This window comes from Clupea harengus, chromosome 4 (assembly GCF_900700415.2).
Source record: "Clupea harengus chromosome 4, Ch_v2.0.2, whole genome shotgun sequence".
NCBI classification, from domain to species: Eukaryota; Metazoa; Chordata; class Actinopteri; order Clupeiformes; family Clupeidae; genus Clupea; species Clupea harengus.
Window position 1 is genome coordinate 30,130,195 of NC_045155.1, and position 19,103 is coordinate 30,149,297.

General features: G+C 43.8%; 1 protein-coding gene across 6 annotated transcripts in view; it reads right to left on the minus strand.

Annotated features, from left to right (window-relative positions):
- Positions 1-16,036, minus strand: part of kdm5c (lysine (K)-specific demethylase 5C) — a 30,576-nt gene extending 14,540 nt beyond the window's left edge. The window contains exons 1-16 of one of the 6 annotated variants that reach the window (XM_012820111.3): positions 15,539-16,036; positions 10,960-11,107; positions 10,565-10,642; positions 10,011-10,133; positions 9,647-9,817; positions 8,336-8,470; positions 6,658-6,714; positions 5,069-5,192; positions 4,036-4,307; positions 3,595-3,753; positions 2,910-3,029; positions 2,332-2,490; positions 1,976-2,157; positions 1,600-1,762; positions 1,084-1,203; positions 10-204 (exon numbers count right to left, since the gene is read on the minus strand). In XM_012820111.3, the coding sequence (XP_012675565.2) occupies positions 10-204; positions 1,084-1,203; positions 1,600-1,762; positions 1,976-2,157; positions 2,332-2,490; positions 2,910-3,029; positions 3,595-3,753; positions 4,036-4,307; positions 5,069-5,192; positions 6,658-6,714; positions 8,336-8,470; positions 9,647-9,817; positions 10,011-10,133; positions 10,565-10,642; positions 10,960-11,107; positions 15,539-15,540 (2,208 nt within the window). In that variant the 5' untranslated portion in view covers positions 15,541-16,036. The other 5 variants (XM_031566994.2, XM_031566992.1, XM_031566993.2 and 2 more) reach the window with 5 other exon arrangements.
- Between the last annotated feature and the right edge of the window lie 3,067 nt (positions 16,037-19,103).

Below are 19,103 nucleotides of genomic sequence, written 5' to 3' on the forward strand. Positions count from 1 at the left end.
CTCCCTCACCTGTTCCAGTAGGCCCTTGCGTAGTTTCCTCTCCTCTTGGACGATGCTGAACATCTCTCGGTGCGTGGCAGCTGCCAGGTTGAGGTCCAGCTTCTCGGGGCAGGCGGCCATCTTGCAGGTGAGTTCCTCATGGGAGAAGACGCAGTAGCGGCGAAGACGCCGATAGTGCTCGATACAGGAGCGTCCCGCAGGCAGCTGGACAACACACACACACAGAAAACAGACAAACATACATCCCAGAGTTGATTAGTTAAGTCATATACTTGGATTTCTCCAATCCAAGGCTGATCTGGAATAGAAGGTTTGCGTCCGTAGGTGTGCGTTTCCTGTGTTGCTAGCACCCTCTAAGAGGTGCATTACCCCCAACTCATTACGACTCACGTGTGGCGTGTTGCCCCTCGTGAACAATGTTCAAAATACAAATCTACCACTTCCCTAGTATCTTATGACGTTACAGTTCAAACTTCACCAAATTTGACACCCTGCATCACTACCACATTCTCTGGATGCACACCAAATTCCATGGGTGCTGCAACTGACATTTCAACATCTCAAGAACCCCTTCAGCTACATTTCAATATCTCAATAACCCCCTCAGCTACATTTCAATATCTCAAGAACCCCTTCAGCTACATTTCAATATCTCAATAACCCCCTCAGCTACATTTCAATATCTCAAGAACCCCTTCAGCTACATTTCAATATCTCAATAACCCCCTCAGCTACATTTTTGGTACGCTTATACCCGGTTAAGATTCCTCACATCTCCTAAAGCTCCCTTCGGTTCGCAAAACAAAATGGCCTCTAACGGCCAATAAAAATGCAGCAGCCAATACATGTGTGAATAGCCAATCTTAAATCAGGATTTTTTTTTTTTTTACTTGGGCCCCTTTATCCTATCTTTGAGTTGTGCCAAAGTACTTTCCAGTCAAAGTAAATAAAAACAATAAACAAACAACCAACCATGATTTTCCCTCTACTTTCTTAAAATAAAAACAGTACTTTGTGCTAACTGTACTCTATTAAAAAGAGACTGGCTCAGCCTCTCAGGCTCCTCCTCCTCAGTAGACTCACCCAGTCGGCAGTGCAGAAGTTGACGGCTTCAGCAAAGTTATATCCCTGATTGAAGCCACTGTGGTAGGCCCTGGGGAATGTGATCACGAACTCTCCTGCACACTGGTTGGTGCGTACCACCTGTCAATCAAATACAATATACCAATGATCAACCACAAAAAGGTGAAGAAAAATGCATGCATTTATTGTGTGACTGCATGTATTGTGTGTGTGGCTGTGCGTGTATGTGTGTGTGAACTGGTACTCTGTGGGCCATGAATGAAGGCATACATTCATTACTGTTAGTGTAAACGTGTGTGTGGGTGTGTGTGTGTGTGTGAGAGAGTGAGAGAAAGAGAGTGTGTGTAAATATGCATGCATGTATTGTGTGACTGCATGTATGTGTGTGTGGCTGTGCGTATATGTGTGTGTGAACTGGTACTCTGTGGGCCATGAATGAAGGCATACATTCATTACTGTTAGTGTAAACGTGTATGTGTGGGTGTGTGTAAATCTGTGTGTGTGTGTACTCCTCACCGGTACTCCGTGGGACATGAGGATGTTGGGGTTCATGATGGTGACGAGTTGGTGCAGCAGGTCGGGCTGGAACTCAAACAGCTCGGGGGTCAGCTTCTTCATCACCGCCTCCAACTGCTCCGCAGCAAACGACGGCACACCGTACCACGTCTTTGGTTCGCCCCTAGAACACACACACACGCAGCTCAGTAAACACACCCCTGCTTCACACACTCTACCTATAAGCACATGGTTGATAATGTGTGGGGATGAGTATGTGTGTATGGCTTAACATGTGCGTGTAGATGGAACAACCTGATGTGAAGTGTGTATGTGTGCAAGTGGATAGAACTGGGGTAGTGGTGTGTGTGTGTGTGTGTGTGTGTGTGTTTAATACCAGTGCAGGTAGTTGATGGAGTAGCTCCAGTGATCCTCAATGTGCCAGCAGAACGCCGAGAACACCATGCCCACGTAGAGCCAGGGCACCTTCATGCCCGAGATGTCGGCATTGATGTGGCACAGAACGGACTGATCCAGAACAGGCATCACATTCAGGTTCCAGCCACTGCGTGCATACTCCTAAACACACACACACACACACACAACACACACACAGAACATTCTTGAGTCTAGTCAGAAAGAGGTGGAATGTTCCCGAATCCCCGCTCGTACAGAACACTCTGGAGTTGTTGTCAGAAAGAGTAGATCATTCTAGAATGTTCGAGGCCACTGAGGGCACACACACAGACACACCTCCTCCTCTGCCGTGAGGTGTCTCTTGCCGTTGTTGACGGGGAAGCCGCTGCCAAACTCCTTGGAGTGGATGTCTGCGCCGTACTCCACCGTCACGTCCTCTTCTATGCTGCTCACGAGACGCCAGAACTCCTTCTCCACCAGCTCCGTGGGCACCATCTACACACACACACACACACACACACACACACACACACACACACACACACACACACACACACATATATTAAACCAGTGTCCACTATACAGCAGTGTTCCATTACCTTCCACCCAACACACGGTTGACACCAACAGATTTGAGATTGATCTGTTCACAGAGATCACACATTTCCCTCATATATGTACCCATTCGCACACATATGAAATATTAAATGTTCATCTATCTAAAAGTCTTTAAAGTGTCTGTTTGCCATATGTCCTCAATATAACAGGATGGCAGGATGAGGCTTGATCTTGAGGGTTGATCTGAGCAGTGGGGTGGTGTGCAGTCTCGTGTCTTGATGCTGTCTGTGAGTGTGTGTGTGTGTGTGTGTGTGTGTTTATCTGAGTGTATGGGAGGGGTGTGCTTTAATGCTCACATGTACTGGCATGTTGAAGTAGTCCGCTTTGAAGGTGTCCGCCATCTCGCCGAAGCTCTGCAGCGTATATTCCCGTGTCGCCTGCTCGAAGCCGAAGGCCTCCGATGGCCGCTTACACTCCTGAGCACAGACAGAGAAAACACACACACACACACACACAAACACACATTAGTTAAAAGCGGAGAACACATTCTTTAAGAGCAGCTTCTCTAAATGTCATCCGCCCTCCCACACACTCCATCAAAGCTGAAAGGCTGCACAAAGGGACCGACCATAAACAATCCACACACAAACAAGAAGCAAGCTCCATCACACACACACACATCAAAGAGACCACAGACTCACGCCTCATCCCCTCAGAAACTAGTTTTCTCGCAGCTCTGAACCGCGAAGGCCTGACGCCGTGTGTGTGTGTGTGTGTGTCGGCACTAACCCAACACTGGTACACTTCCAAATGTTACCAGATGAAACTGTGCGTGTGTGTGTGTGTATGTGGCATTTAATCCACAGAGAGCACAAGTCATAAGAAAAAGTTGGCTCAGGAAGTACAAGACAACCACTTAAAGCAACTATCGCCTAGCAACCAAAGCCCCTACATATGACCCTTCTGTAGTAACAGTACGCTCGCTAGTCTAATGGGCACCTCATGGTGCTGGTCACATCAGGAGAGAAGCGTGTATCTCACCTCGGCCACACACTTAGGACATCGCCAGTTGCCCTTGGGTGGGTCTGTGATGGGGGGCAAGAGGCAGAAAGTGTGGTAGTTGTCGTCGCAACCGTCGCACAGCAACAGTTTCTCGTCATCATCGCCGCGTCCACACATCCGACACACAAACGAGTCCACCTGAGGGTGGGAGCAAGAGAAGGAGTGAGAGAGTGAGAGAGAAAGAGAAAGAGAGAGAGAAGGAGTGAGAGAGTGGCAGAGAGAGCGAGAGTGGCAGAGAGAGCAAGAGTGGCAGAGAGAGCAAGAGTGGCAGAGAGAGCAAGAGTGGCAGAGAGAGCAAGAGTGGCAGAGAGAGCAAGAGTGGCAGAGAGAGAATACGTTTTGTTTTAAGATTTTCTTTGTTTTGACCTGCATAGTTGATTACTGAGTGAGATGATGTGTGACATTTGTGATCAGACCCACCCCCTTTGCCACACTCACAAACTGTGGGTTGTTGAGGTTGCGCCTGAGCCTCATGGTCATCTTGGTGCAGGGTTCGTCGTCGCCGGCCTCCTCCTGCTCCTCCTTCAGGCTCCTGTCCCCGTCCGCCTCCTCCCTCTTCACCTCCTCTTTAACAGTGAGGCTGGGGGGAGGCGCTGGGATTTTGGGGTCCCCCTCGGTGACTTTCGTCTCGCCGGGCTCCTCCTTAATGGTCGCCCCAGCATCACGCACGGTGAGCGTCTGAGGCAGCTCGTCTGAGGGAGGGGACAGGTTTGACACGGGATCGATTAAAACAGGTTCTTGAGTTTTCAATTCAATTTTATTTATATAGCGCCATAACAATACAATTGTCTCTAGGCGCTTTACAGAGCCCAGAGCCTGAACCCCCTTAGTGCAAGCACAATGGCAACACGGGCAAGAAAAAGCTCCCTGTTAGTCAGGAAGGAACCTTAAGCAGAACCACGGCACATAAGGGGGGACCCATCTGCTTGAGGTCGGCCGGGTGGAGATAGGAAGGGGGGAGGGTTGTGTGGCAGAAGGGGATGGGAAACAACAGGTGTTGTACATATCCTGCATTTGGTAGGTGTACATAATATATATACACATACACACACACACACACACACACACACACACACACACACACAGACATCCGGTGGTAAATACATGATGCAAACAAGACCAGTTTAGTGGGTATACACTGCGCTCAAAGGTTTACTGTTACAGGGGTAAGGGGAGTAGGAGCAGAGAAACATGTTGATGGTGGCAATATTATATATTGTGAGTTTTAATGTGTTACCAACTAAACAACCATAACCTAGTGGCCAAATGAACACTTCCATGGAGCTTCTGTTGCAACACACACAGACACAGAGACAGGTGTCCACAGCCAGACGCACAGAGACAGACAGACAGACAGACAGACAGACAGACAGACAGACAGACCGACAGACAGAGAGAAAGACAAACAGACGCACAGAGACAGCCAGACAGACAGACAGACAGTCCCATGTACCTTTCTTGCGGGCGTTCTTGTCTCGGGGAACAATGCCCAGCCCCAGCATCTTGGGTCCGGCTCCGTAGATCTGCAGCTTCTTCAGCTCCGGGTTCTTCTCAATGTCCTCCTCAGTGGGTTCAGGCTGGAAGAACACAGAGCCCACGCTCAGGAACGGCAGGTGGAGGAGGGGCCAGCACCCACTCAACACCTGACACTCAACACCTGACACTCAACACCTGACAGATACACCTAACCTACACCCACACTCAACACCTGCCACCTACACCCACACTCAACACCTACACTCAACACCTGACAGCTACACCTAACCTACACTCAACACCTGACAGCTACACCTAACCTACACCCACACTCAACACCTGCCACCTACACCCACATTCAACACCTTCCACCTACACCTAACCTACACCCACACTCAATACCTGCCACCTACACCCACACTCAACACCTGACAGCTACACCTAACCTACACCCACACTCAACACCTGCCACTTACACCCACACTCAACACCTGCCACCTACACCCACATTCAACACCTTCCACCTACACCGACCACCTAACCTACACCCACATTCAACACTGGCCAACGCTGGAAGGTCTAAACATCTCCTTTAACTGCACTCAAGGTACTGAAGTCTGAAGTACTGAGTCTAAATTACGTATTATCTTATGTGGGTCAAAACCAGTCTTTTAGTTTGCATCATTGGAGAACCTGTGCTTATGGGCACACCATTACATTCTTGTTTGTTTGATTCGTGTGAAGTGGCTGTTCTCCGCTCCTCCCTTATACATGTGGCAGGTTCTGACAGTTCTAATAGTTCCTGGTACCTCTGAAGACTTCTGGCCCTAAAGTTCCTCCACAGGGATGCACTCAAAACAGAAGGGAACCATAGTTGCTCACAGACAAAAGCATCTAAAGCGATACGTGACTTACACAGCAGCGGAGGAACACACAGGGGTTAGAGGAAACACAGAACAGCCCAGGAAGCAGCCCCAACACACACACACACACTCCACTCTCATACAAATATACATGCGCATTCCCCACACTCTCTGACATTCACTCACACGCACGCACTCTGCTTCACTCCTAGAAATGCGTACACACACGCACACTTCTTCACTCCTACAAGCGCGTACACACACACTCTTCTTCGCTTCTTCACACGCACGCACACACACCATGAGGAAGCAGCGGCGTAAATATCAGTGCTGTTTAAGTTAGGACAAGCGAAGGTTGAAACCAAAGAGGACGGTGGGTTATGAGTAGGGTGAGGGGGAGAGTGAGTGTGTGTGTGTCCCAACACGGCAGACAGACACAGATGTTAGGAGGGACAGACTGCATTATCACTGGCCACCACACAGCACAAGGTGAATGGAGCCATTATGGCGCACCAAACAATGGACAGACAAACAGGAAGTATGGGGTGCGGTGGTTAGATCACGTCAGAGCGGACGGGAGAGGAGAGGAGAGAGCCACAGCTACAAGCCACACCGTGAAAGTTGGATTAGTTCAGAGAGAGAGAGAGAGAGAGAGAGAGAGAGAGAGAGAGAGAGAAAGAAAAGAGAGAGAGAGAGGCAGTACCGAGGAGATGTGTTGAGACCCTGTGGAGGGAGGGTGGGGGTTGAGATCTTCCGCACCCTGCATGGGAAGACAACAACAGCAACAATGGACTGAGAGAAAGAAGAAGAGAGATATGGAAAGAGTGGACGAGAGAGCGAGGGAAGGAGGGATGGTAAAAAAAAGAAAAGAAAAAAAGGTTCTCGACAAAGAGATGGGTTCAGGGATAGAGACAAAACTGGAGGAGAACAAAGGTGTGTGTGTGATGACAACGACAAAGGAAACCTCAATTTCATAAACATTTCTCACTTAAGGGGAAAAATGGAAGTTAAAGAGCACATATATATACGGTTAAAACCCACACAAGTACATGGTACCAACAGGCAGTAGTCCAACAGTATTGAGCTTCCTTTGAGGTTTAATTTCCATTATTAGGGTCAAGCAAATCGATAACTATTGATTAATGTTAGTGCTTGATTGAATTCATTTTCATCGATCACAAACACATTAAAACACCCATTTATATGGGATTTGTTTTTCAAAGAGCGAGGATTGTGGTCCATCTTAGGGGGCGAAAGGTCATCGGACGTCTGTTTAAGAGCTAGACTACACCTCAGCGCTCTGCATTCCTGGGACATTCTGTGCGCAATGGCATGTTTCACTAGTGTGGCTCTAACACACGGCAAAGATATTCTGCCATTGAATCCATTTGGCGCATCTGACACAAGCTAATGGTGGTGGCTAAACAAATGACATTCAAGTGAAGCTTAGGGGCCTTAATGTCAACAGTGAGATGGTGGAGACGGGAGCCAACTATGGATTCCTGCATGAGGGGTACAGGTGGGATGGCACACGGATGTGGGGGTGAAGAACTAGAGAGGGCTACAAGATGTTCAAATAATCTAAGAACATGGAGAGTGTGTTTGTGTAGCGTTTTTGCTGTTACTGGAGTCTGAATTCATAAACGGTGTTAAATTCTCACTTTCTTTCCCTTAAAATATCAGTAGACAAAATGACTAAGAGTGTGTGTGTGTGTGAATACTTAGAGGCAAGTAATGAGAGAAAGCAGAAGGGAGATACTGATAGAAAAGGAGGGGGCAGAAGAAACAGGAACAGATGCACAGGACACATATTTCGAGAGCATGGCAACACACAGAGAGCGAAGCATGCTGGGACGTTTATGGAGTGCATCATCACAGCAAGCGGATGAGAAGTGTCAGCCAATCATACGGCCAGCATAGGGGCGAGGGGAGGAGTCATGGATCCAGAGGAAGCATACCTATGCTTCAGTACGTGTACTCTTACTGCTTTAGGGGTTGTTATGGTGTGAGACAAGAAATAAAAAATACCTGAACCAATGGTTTCTACTCATTTATACGTTTAAAACTCTATAGCTAATAAAGTTTTAGAGGGTTTTATTAATCGATTTAGACACACCTACATCGCAAAAATGGTATACTCTCTAGAAGATGACCTGTTCTAATGTTTCTAATTAGTTTTAATTTTAGTTTAGATTGTTACATTTTATTGTCATTCCATCAGTCACATCTTGAAGAAAACTACAACTCAACAAGACTTCTTTTGATACATTAAAGCTCATAATTTCCCGTGCAAAAAAAATAGTGCGTGAAGATTCGGTTAAGAGCTAAAAGGGAGGGCCAAACAGTATTCCGTGCCCATAGCGACGGAACATGTCACTCACCTCTGGATGCAGCCGATTGGCCCGTCGTCCGTAGCTGCTCATCTTGGAGGGCTGGACGGACTGGCGCAGGGGGATGGAGTGGGGCTTGTACTCCCTGTCCACCTCCTCGCTGTCAAGCGGCCGTGCCTTCGTCGTCTGAGGGGAGGGGAGGGGAGGAAGAGCATGAGTGAGGGATAAGACGGTGTATTTCACAAAACTGCTTTTTTATTTGAGGTCATCTTGGCTCACTCAGATACCTTTCTTTAAATACCCCCAACCAACCATGTTTTCATCTCTCCCACACACACACACACACACACACACACACACACACACACACACACACACACACACACACACACACACGAAAGATGGTGTGTTTGATTACCAAAGATGATGTTACATTCATTTCCTCATAATGATCTTAATTTGAAAAAAAAAAAAAAGAGGTCTGAGACTCAAAGATGTAAAGATTTCTGCATGGTTGTTGGAGGTAAACCTTTGAGGGGTCCGTCTGAAGTTCCTGACTATTAACCGCGGTTTATCCACTGATTATATAAACGTTCTGCAGCCCCGTGGTTAATACTCGGGTACAGCCTACACACGGATATGAATTTTTCATTACATTACCCCATCCATTACACCACACACTGCTTGCCTACATGACAGCACTTATGCTAGGTCACACTGACATGGGACATCGCCATATGCTACCCATAAAACTGATAGAGAAAACATTAACAAGGTTTTCATAGACAGAATTATTTTTATATAATTTATGGGCCTGTCTGGAGACCGATTTAAGACCGTGCTCTTGCCCAAAGACAGCAACAAGATGGCGCAAAGTTAAAAGAAAAAAAACGTGGCAAATACACGGGTGCGGTCAATACATGGGCTTGTTTCATAAAATACCGTCATGTGGTCAACATATCGTGCAGTTATCAAACCAATCAACCCGGTCATGTCCGCTTACATAGACATAGCCTAGTTCAGCTGCATGGCGATACTCCCAAAATGACATCATGCCACAGACGGCTGCACTTTACATGTTTGTACACAAAATAGGTCGCCAATGATGTCACATGCTGAAGACAGTAATGCTAAATTATGCATGTACACTAAGTGTATGTAACTACCCTCCCCAACACGCCACTCTCACTGTACAACTGCATGCAGTGTGTGTGTGTGTAACAAAACTGATTTATCAAAATTCAAATGGATATTCCATTGTAAATGTCATGTTACTGTAATGTACTGTATTGTAAACAATGTCAACGTCAGAAAAGACAGAGTCGGAGAGAAGGAAGGGAGAGAGAGAGAGAGAGGCGCTACCGGTACGCTGGTGCCAGATTGGAACATCTCGAAGGGGTAAACGATCCTCTCGTAGTGGGACCTTAGGAGGGAGCCGATGTTCTTGCCTGGGGGGTACCACAACTTCTGGGCCACCCGGGCCCAGCGCCGTTCCTTACTGACCAGCTCAAAGCCCCCCTCTTCCGTAACGATCTGCAAGACACAAACACACGTGACTCACTTAAATCAATAGCAAGGTTCCTGTAAGGTTCGAGACTATCAGTCCTGCATAAAGACTCCGACAACAAGGAGGAGTCTGGGTAATGTAGTTCAAACTATGTTTGTGCTATACATGTACACATCCTATTTCTCGTGTATTCATGTGTCCACATGCAGCAGACTGTACCTTCGAAAGGCTGTAGAGGTCCAGGATGCGTCTCTCTATGTTGGGAATCTTGAGAGAGGATCCCTGGATCTCCCAGAACTTGGCGATCCGGTCCAGATAGTTGAGCTTCACTCGTGTTTCAGCCTAGGGACAGGCAAGATAAGGAGAAACCCATCAGACATGTGCATTCACGAACACACACACACGCGCACACACACACACGCACGCAAACAAGCTCCCACATACTGACACACACACCTTCAAGTCCCTGGAAGGCATCCTTCATCAGTCTTACTGCTAGAACAGGTTCACTAAAGAGCATGCGCAGTGCTCGTGGTGTTCCATCTGATCAGGATTGTGGTTAGAATGTTCTAGCAACGGCCTCTAGCCTTAGTTAGTCTCATTCCTTTCAATTGGTTTTGCATTACCATAAAACACTTTACATTAGGACTGGGACAATAACAATTTACAGCATGGGAAAGATCAGAAGTAATTTAAAAAAAAAAGTAGGAAACACACTTTTACAAAGATGATGAGACACACACACAAAATAAAAAAGATAAAACGAGACCGACCTCTAGCTCATTTAGCCTCTGTATCCGCGGTGTGAAGCGAAAGCTGTCCACCTCAACAGCAAATGGAGGCTGCCAGTCCTGAGACACAAATGATGACCGTGAGGAGAAGAGACATCAAATGATTGAAGGACGCATTCATTTCTCATGTATTAATACTCTGGCCCACACTAGACATTTGCAAAAAGTTGATCTCTTTTCAGAGTTGTTTTGTATCAACATTTATACCTCACAGGACTACTATATATAGGGCTGTTCGGCTTTCTTTAAAATGTACTGCACCATGCATCTCTATCAACCATGGTCATCCATATCATGATAACACTGATAAATGGAGGCTACACAGGGGAAAAAACCACACAAAGTAGAACAGATGAACGAGGATTGTCTGAGCTTACAGCAGGGGGCCTGATCTTGCAGATTCCGGACTTCTCTGCGATTGGACGGATCTTGGCAATGTATCCCAGCGGATCTGTGAACTCTTCCCACGACGGCTCGAACACCGGGCACTCTGGCGGCGGCACAAACTCCTCGGCCTCCATCGCCCTGGCAACAGAGAGCACACACAGCATTTTCAAACTGGGGAATATAGCACCTTTATTCAGCCTCGCCATTCTGTGTAAAAGTTATGGAAGCGGAATAGGGGGGTTATTGCAGAGGAGATAGAGCCGGCATGGCGGAACAGGGGTGTGATGCAGCCTAGCAGCTGACTAAATGAAGCAAGACTACTGCGTTGTCAGAACACACACGATATGATGAGATCATGACATAAGCATTAAAGCAGCAATAAGAAATTCTGTTCCAAAACTAGCACACTAACGACCTAAAAGGCATTCAAAAACCTTGCAAACACCACCAACAGCCCAGTTGACATTGATAGAAGCTTGCCAACACACTAACTGGTGTCTTTTGGCAGTATAGCTGGCAATGTCATGCTGTGAAAGCTTTTCTTCCAGTTTTGCCAGGTGTTCCAGCCAGGAAACACAGAACTACATAGTGCATATCCTGGATGGCTAGTGGGAAAGACACAGGTGTTTATCCGTCCTTCGCATGACCATATGCTATCAAAATGAATGAGGATGGTACCAAATCTAGTTGCCTATAAAACCATACCTCAAAAAGTGTCAAATTGTTGCATTGTGTTACTTAAAGTTGGTGTGCATTATGCACATGTTAGAGTCTGAACAGCCGACACTAAGTTCACCCGCCACTGTTTTTGAGAGTAACGGGTAGGCTAGTTTATTTCCAACACGTAGGTCACGACGCATTAGAGAAAACTCAGATTTCGGAACACCCAATATAATTCCCAGCTCCGACTTTAACACGGTTGAACCAAACGTAAACACAATAATGTGGTGATGACTCGTTAGTGGATTTTCCTTCTATTTGCTTGGCATCAATGATTATATACACACTCCCACTCACACTCCTTCTTCATGCATCTTCTAACGCACTAAAAATGGTTTTCAACCCTAGATATAGTCAAGATCTCTGTTAGGCTCTATAAGGTTTGTCGTCATATTGATAACAATGTCAAATTGATTACATTTAGAAACTTTACAGAAACTACTGTTTTTTTAATCTGAGCTCCGACTTCAAGTGGTGTTCTAGTGCAATTGTCTGAGTTGGAAATATCCAAGTTCCGAGTGGTCTCGAATGCAGCATTGCAGGTCAAGTCACACGCTATGTTAAACATCACGACTCTGGTTCCTGAACTTCGGCATGCTATATAAAAGGAATCACTGGGCGGCATTATGCCACCTCTGTTTGATTAGGTGTAAACAAGCGAAGGCGGCATAATGAGGGGCTCTTCTTAACGGCATTATTGCTGGATATCTGTATAAAAAGGACTAGAGAAGTACAACATCTGAGGATCAGTTAGAAGTTGAGAATCCAGACATCTCACTAAATGGTTGTTTAGTTTCGACCAAATCAGGCCCTGATCTTTCAGCTCGTACAAAAAAAGCTCTGAAGAAAGAAAGAAAAACCAAGCCAGATCAAGAAGTCAACTTAAAAATGAATTCTTGTTCATTTTTTTCTTTTTTAATGAGAGACATGCCCATGAGCAGAAAGCGGTATCATTAAGGACTAGCGTACTACTATGCCCACAAGAGCGCTTCTCCGCTTTAGGGAGGAGAGCCCCACTTAATCACACACACAGACCCAGCAAATGGTAATCCCCTAAATGAATTCCTCTCCGTCAGACTTTATTTGCCCGACTAGTTCAAATGGAGGGGCCGAGTAAGAAGTAAAACTACATTCCATCTTGCTACATAATTATAAAATAAATGTTTTATGCTGATACTATATAGAGTGCACAGGCCTAGAGAGGAAGAAGAGAAAAAGCTGCATCTTCAAAAGGGAGAAGACATGGTCATATATTGGTCTGATAGAAAACTAGTGTATGAGGACGCTATATAAAAAGTCAGGCATCAGAGGTCCTATGTCTCTACTGAAAGTCTCTTAAAGCAGATTCTGAACCCAAATGCTAATCTCAAGTGGTCAACTCACTGTGAACTGACATCAATTTAGTTTAGACTAACGCAATTCTAATGTGATTTAACAGGGGCCTAACAAACAGGAAGCCAACTCAGATCACAGCTGACTATGAAACGGACCAGGATGTGACCTGTTCCAGGTCTCCTTCAACTACTTTCCAAACTAAGCTGGGATTGATAGCACCACTGGTGATATCGTGACCTAATCCATTACATTTACACAGCAACTTCTTACACTGTCTTGCAGAAACATGAAAGCCATCCACTGTAATTTCAGGATTACTCAGAAATTTGACTCCATGTAACATTACCCAAAACTCCATTGGACAACTGATGACCGTTTTTCTAGCAAGGGCAGATGGACATTTAGGCCTAGGACCTAGAGCTTGGTGATAAAATGAAGCCTTCAACGTTAACTGTCGACATTTCAAAATTAAATGTCCTTTGAACAATAGCTACAGCCCATAACAAACAATAGAACACCAATGAATGTTGACTTGAACAGAGAAGAAAGACTAACATGGACAGCAAACATGGCTGATAAGTCTGTGTCAGGTCAAGAACTGTAATAAAAACTTCTAGCCACGCTAATCACACGTTCAAAAATCACGTCACCATGACAGTGAAAAGGTCAGAACAAAACGTTTAAATTCATGGCAAAGACTTCAAACTCAAACACCTCTTCCAAACCTTGATTACACAAAGTGGGGGAGGGGCAAGGAAATATTGTCCATTCTCTGATAGAGGTCTAGAACAGCAAATCACTCCACATAGATATACAAATAAAAGAATGATTAAATGATTCACCAAACCTGGTAGGTAAGCCTACCAATAACGTTGTTTCTTTTCCTGAAGCCCTGTCAGAAGATGTGTGCACATCCCAAGAGATTAGACACCACCGACCGGATGAAAAGCGACCATAAATGTATAAACAGAAGTAGCAAACAACATAACCCTCTTCAAGTTCAGTATAGCATTTTTTTTTATAACCAAACAGATTCCTATACCGAAAGAACTTACAATCGTATTCGCACCACGGGCAAAACACCAACGTTTCTACTTTGTTAAAAGGAAGAAAGATCTAAAACAAGGCCTAAGCTGCCAAGCGGATATTCTCCCTCGGGCCCGACGCCCGAATTTATCGACGGAAGGCCTCACATAAACACAAGGAACGCCATGCATTTTCAGCGTTAAACTAAACATTTAACCCGTCCACAAACGCGTTATTCAATTGTAAACAAAATCTTAATGAACTCATTCAAATAAAGCAGATGAAAGCAATAGAGTTAGCTAACGTTAACCGACTACGTTAGGAGATGGGCATTTTTGTAGCCCATAAAAAAACCCGGATGGTAGGCTAGCCTTATGCAGGTCAGGGTACCTAGCTGCACGTACACAAGTTCTGAATAATAGTGAGCTAGCTAGCTATGTAGACTGTAGCATGAGCAATGCTTCTGATGCTAATGTGAATATTTAGCTTTAACATTATAGCAGGCTAATAATTAAGGAGTTATTCGACACCTGTGTGTCCAAGCATGCTTGAAAAAATCCACTGTCAACACTAACGTTAGTTGGCTAACATTGACCGAATGGCTATCTCACGTTACACTTGGTTCAACAATGGGTCAGCAACGTTAGGAGAAAACGTAACATTAATGTTAAAAGGTTCAAAAGCTAGTCCTATCTAACTAAGTTATGAACTGACCTGTATACCTCGTGTGTTAGTTGACCACCTAGCTAACTGACTATATTACCTTGTTATTCATACTTACAAAATTAGCTAACCTTAATTACGGGCCTAGCTGAGTTTAAACTCCTTGTCTAGCCATACCCTGGCTGTCAGACTTGAGTCCAGTCGTCTATTTAAATGTTAGCTAACATTAGCTACTTGTAGCAAGCAAGCTAGCAAAAGAAGGGATACCGTTAAATTATAGCAACGTTACTTTAACAAGGCTAATTTAACCAATGTTGCCTAGGTACTGTAAAAGCAGTTTAACACTCATTATCACCAAAATGATGGCAGATGCTCACGCTTGCAACTATTCAATATGACACTAGTGGAGTGACTCTTACAAGAGATTATGTAGCTGGTGTTCTTTAACTCTTCCCAAGGTTTCCTAGCAGGTAACAGTCGTTATCTTTGGCAATGGAGAACTGGTTAGTTTGCCAGCTAACAACCTAGCTAGGTGTTATTGTTTATACAGACCCAACGCTAGCTGGTTTACGTTACCAGTCTCAGTGTTTCTTCCAATTAACCTAACTTAGTCAGAGGCAGGTTTATACAGATAAATAACACATTAGCTAACGTATCACTAACCACAAGGCACAGCATCTTACTTTGCCTGTTAACTTAGATCACAAGCCAACTAACGTTAGCCCTGTATGCTGAGTTTATCACACGTTGAGCTTGGCTATCCCAGTTAGCTAACGCTCAGTTACCCCAAGTTAACCAATGGTGGCGTGTGTTATGTTGTCTTACATGTTGTAAAATAGTTGGTGCTTCGTCGGGATACTTCTTCAGAAACGGCAATTGTTGCTTCCGAGTTAATAATGACCAAATATGATAAAATATGACCTGGCCGGTCGGTGTCTTGAATGGTCACAGGGTCTATTGTTCGGCACTGGGTCACTCTCTGGGTGGCTGCAGTTCTACGGCCTCCTCTTTTCAGCCCATCCCAGCGATCGCAGTCTCTGTCTATTCAAAGTGTAGAGTCGTTGATAAGATCCTTTTTTAGGTACACTCCAGTTGTAAAAGGGTCAATAGATGAAATGTTTAATTTCATAAATCACATATCACACCATAAAGTTATCAGAGGTTCAGGTAGCTTGTTAGCCGCCGTTCATCCTGTCTGTGCTACACGCCATCTTAGTTTCATCACTGCCTTAGCACAACCCCTACACCACAGATCATCGTTTGGAAAAGCAAAGGCTTGACTATATAGGAGCACATACAATCATCCCTCCTCTTTGATAGTTCGCATAGGCTGCTCATTTTTATCAGCAGGGATACTTCAGTGGAAAATACATGAGCATATACATCAATAATTTATAATATAATAATTTTAAAGTTATCTGCATGACAGCAATGGATAAAATGCACCAGTACCATCATTTCACATTTGTTTCAATACATAACACTGAATGTTATCGACTCTGACGCGGAGTAATAGTTGTTTGCAAGAAGTAGGTCCAGTCACTGGAATTTGCGCAGAAGTGGTGTTTGAAGGCTGGTCTAATTTTAGATACAGTCGAATGTAGGCTAATTTCTCCGTTTGTTTTTTGTCTATGTAGATGACTTGGTCCAACCAACTTGTTGTCCTTTGAGAACAATTGGCAAATATCAAAATACTCTGAACATAACTACAAAATTGAGGGGGAATTACTAACAAGGTAAATATAAATGAAAAGATGTATTAAAAATGAGCCGCTGAAGACTGAGTGTATGCCTTACAAGATAAACTGGTAGAGTGTACTTTTTGTGTATTTTTTTGCTAAAGGTCCAAAACTGAAGATGACACAATTCCAGCTGCACCGGAATTGCTGGTTAGAGATCGAACATTATGTGCTGTTTGGAAATAGTCATCATTCTTCACTATGTTGCCAGTAGAAAAAAACTGTACTGTTCCTACATACCGGTATACAATATTTGTAGCTTTTAAGTAGGAAAATGATGCACAGACAGATAGGCTTAGGTGCATTTTGTTAACATCATCAGAAGTAATTGCTGCGATCGAAGGTCAAACATTATAGTGCTTTCATATAACCATAACTCCATGTGATTATTATTACTTGGTAATGTAAAATTTGCCCTTGGTGCCAAATAAATAAGTCCCGCACAGTTATGAGATTGTAGGTTACAGTTTGTACAAGTATGTCTTGTATCCCCTCAGTTAACCTTGATGCTGATATCTTAAAACAGATATTGAAGATATTGAACAGATTTATTAAAGACAAAATCTTTCTGAAGTCTGCACACTGAGAGGTTAACTGATATAAACTTCTTGTACATCAAAACAATATTAAAATTGGAATGGATTAGTTGGGTCATTGGAGTCAATAAATAAAAGGGGACAAAAAACAACCATGAGCTGAGCAGGTATCCACAGCAAGGACACTTTATGTTTCAGAAGCAATAAATATTAACATTATATTCCTCTGTATTCATTCTGTTTAATATTGTATGTACATAAATGATTGAGTCATACTTGTCATCTGCAGTAAAATAGTTTAACACCTCTCATGTACACATTCTTACACAGGTTTAAAGTAACAATTGACCTTCTTACCCTGTGTACCAAATAAATGGAATTTTCAAAGAACACTCCTGTCCTCTAACATTGGCACATACAGTACGTTGACACGCACACAAACCTGAAATACACAGACAGGAAAAAAATAAATAAAAAGTCCATTCCATCGTCAATATTAAATATTACACGATAATATTATATTTACATTCAGGTTTATACAACACACCTGATTTGGTTAAGTGCAGATGTTTTCATGCAATAAGGTTCATGGGAGAAGACGAGGCCAAATTTAAATGGGGTTCTGGGAATGAACCTAAGGCCTCCCTAAGTATCTGAAACCTTCCACAATTCAAATGTATTCCCTTTTATATTTAGGGCTTATTTCCTTCACATACATATTATGTTAATGTAAGTCTCTGGATATAGCCTACATCAGGTGGCTGAAAAGTCGTAATATTATTTATTTATATACTATATGTCTGGAATAAGCTCACACAAAGCAGGGCAGGACAGAGAATATACATCCAATCAGATTGAGGTTTCCTACCAGCCGGTCCAGAGACAGTTTCATAACACCAGTGTGAACATGTGCTTGCTACTAGACTTTAAACACTCTTAGAGGGTAAGTAGGGAGGCGTCATGAGACTAAACAAAGTCTCCATGACGACAAGAGGAAGAGATCATTGAGGCAGTGTTAAGCCTCAGATTCCACACATGTGCAAAATCACAAAACTGCATTTGTACAGTAAATATATGTACCTGCATTTGGCCGAGAGGAAAGTTAAATCATAATAATGAAAAAATAAAGTAAAATAAAATAAAACTTCCTCTGTGCTTGCACATACCTTGCAAGTGACCTCATGCACTGGACTCCTGACAGAGTGGCTTAGAAAGTCAGTTCCACATGGTCTTGGACCTGATCCTACATGCCACCTTGGATTTGACATCTCAGGAATGAGGACGAGTAAAACTCAAGGTCCTAAAGCGCACTCTCTCTTTCTACTCACAACAATGGAAATCTAAAACAGATCCTGACATTCCGAAGGGACATTGGTCCTGTTAAAGGCATATAGCAGTTAGTGCCATCAGAACTCTTGTCTGAAAGACATTGGTCCTTTGGAATTTCTCTGTATAGTGGTAGTCCTTTTATATTGTCATTGAGACAACAGCACTAATCAGTTATGTGTCCGCTTATTCAACAAAATGAGGATCTAGAAAACAACATAGGAAAAAGTTCCCTTAAAAAAAAAGGACATCAAAAGAGGCTCTGAATTGGCAAAATACTCAAAAACGGAAAAAAGAACAAAACAAATGTCAACTATATCAACATTTTATATTGTCTCAGCAAAATTCATGGTTGTCAATCTAAAAACTGTTCACACACACCTTCACACTCTCATCTCCTCCCAGAAGATTAAGGATTTAGATATATATATTTTTTCTTTATAATATTTATAACATCTTTATAATTTGTAACTGGCAATAACAATACATATATTTGACAATAATCAAATCTATAGGAAACATTTATATACTGGCAAAAAAATATCTCGAGAACTTCCTCAAAAATATTATTAGCATTGTCAATGCAAAGATCCTATTATGGAATGCATATGAATCCCACCCAACTACCAGAAACCTCTGTGTTAAGACCCGTTGGCTTCCCCTACCGGCATCAATGACTCTGATTATCTTCCTGCTTTCTTCCTGTCAAACTCAATCTTGAACGTTCCTCCTGGTCTTCCTCAAAGAGAAGGGAACAAAGCTTCACACCCAAAGTTCTAATCAACTGTG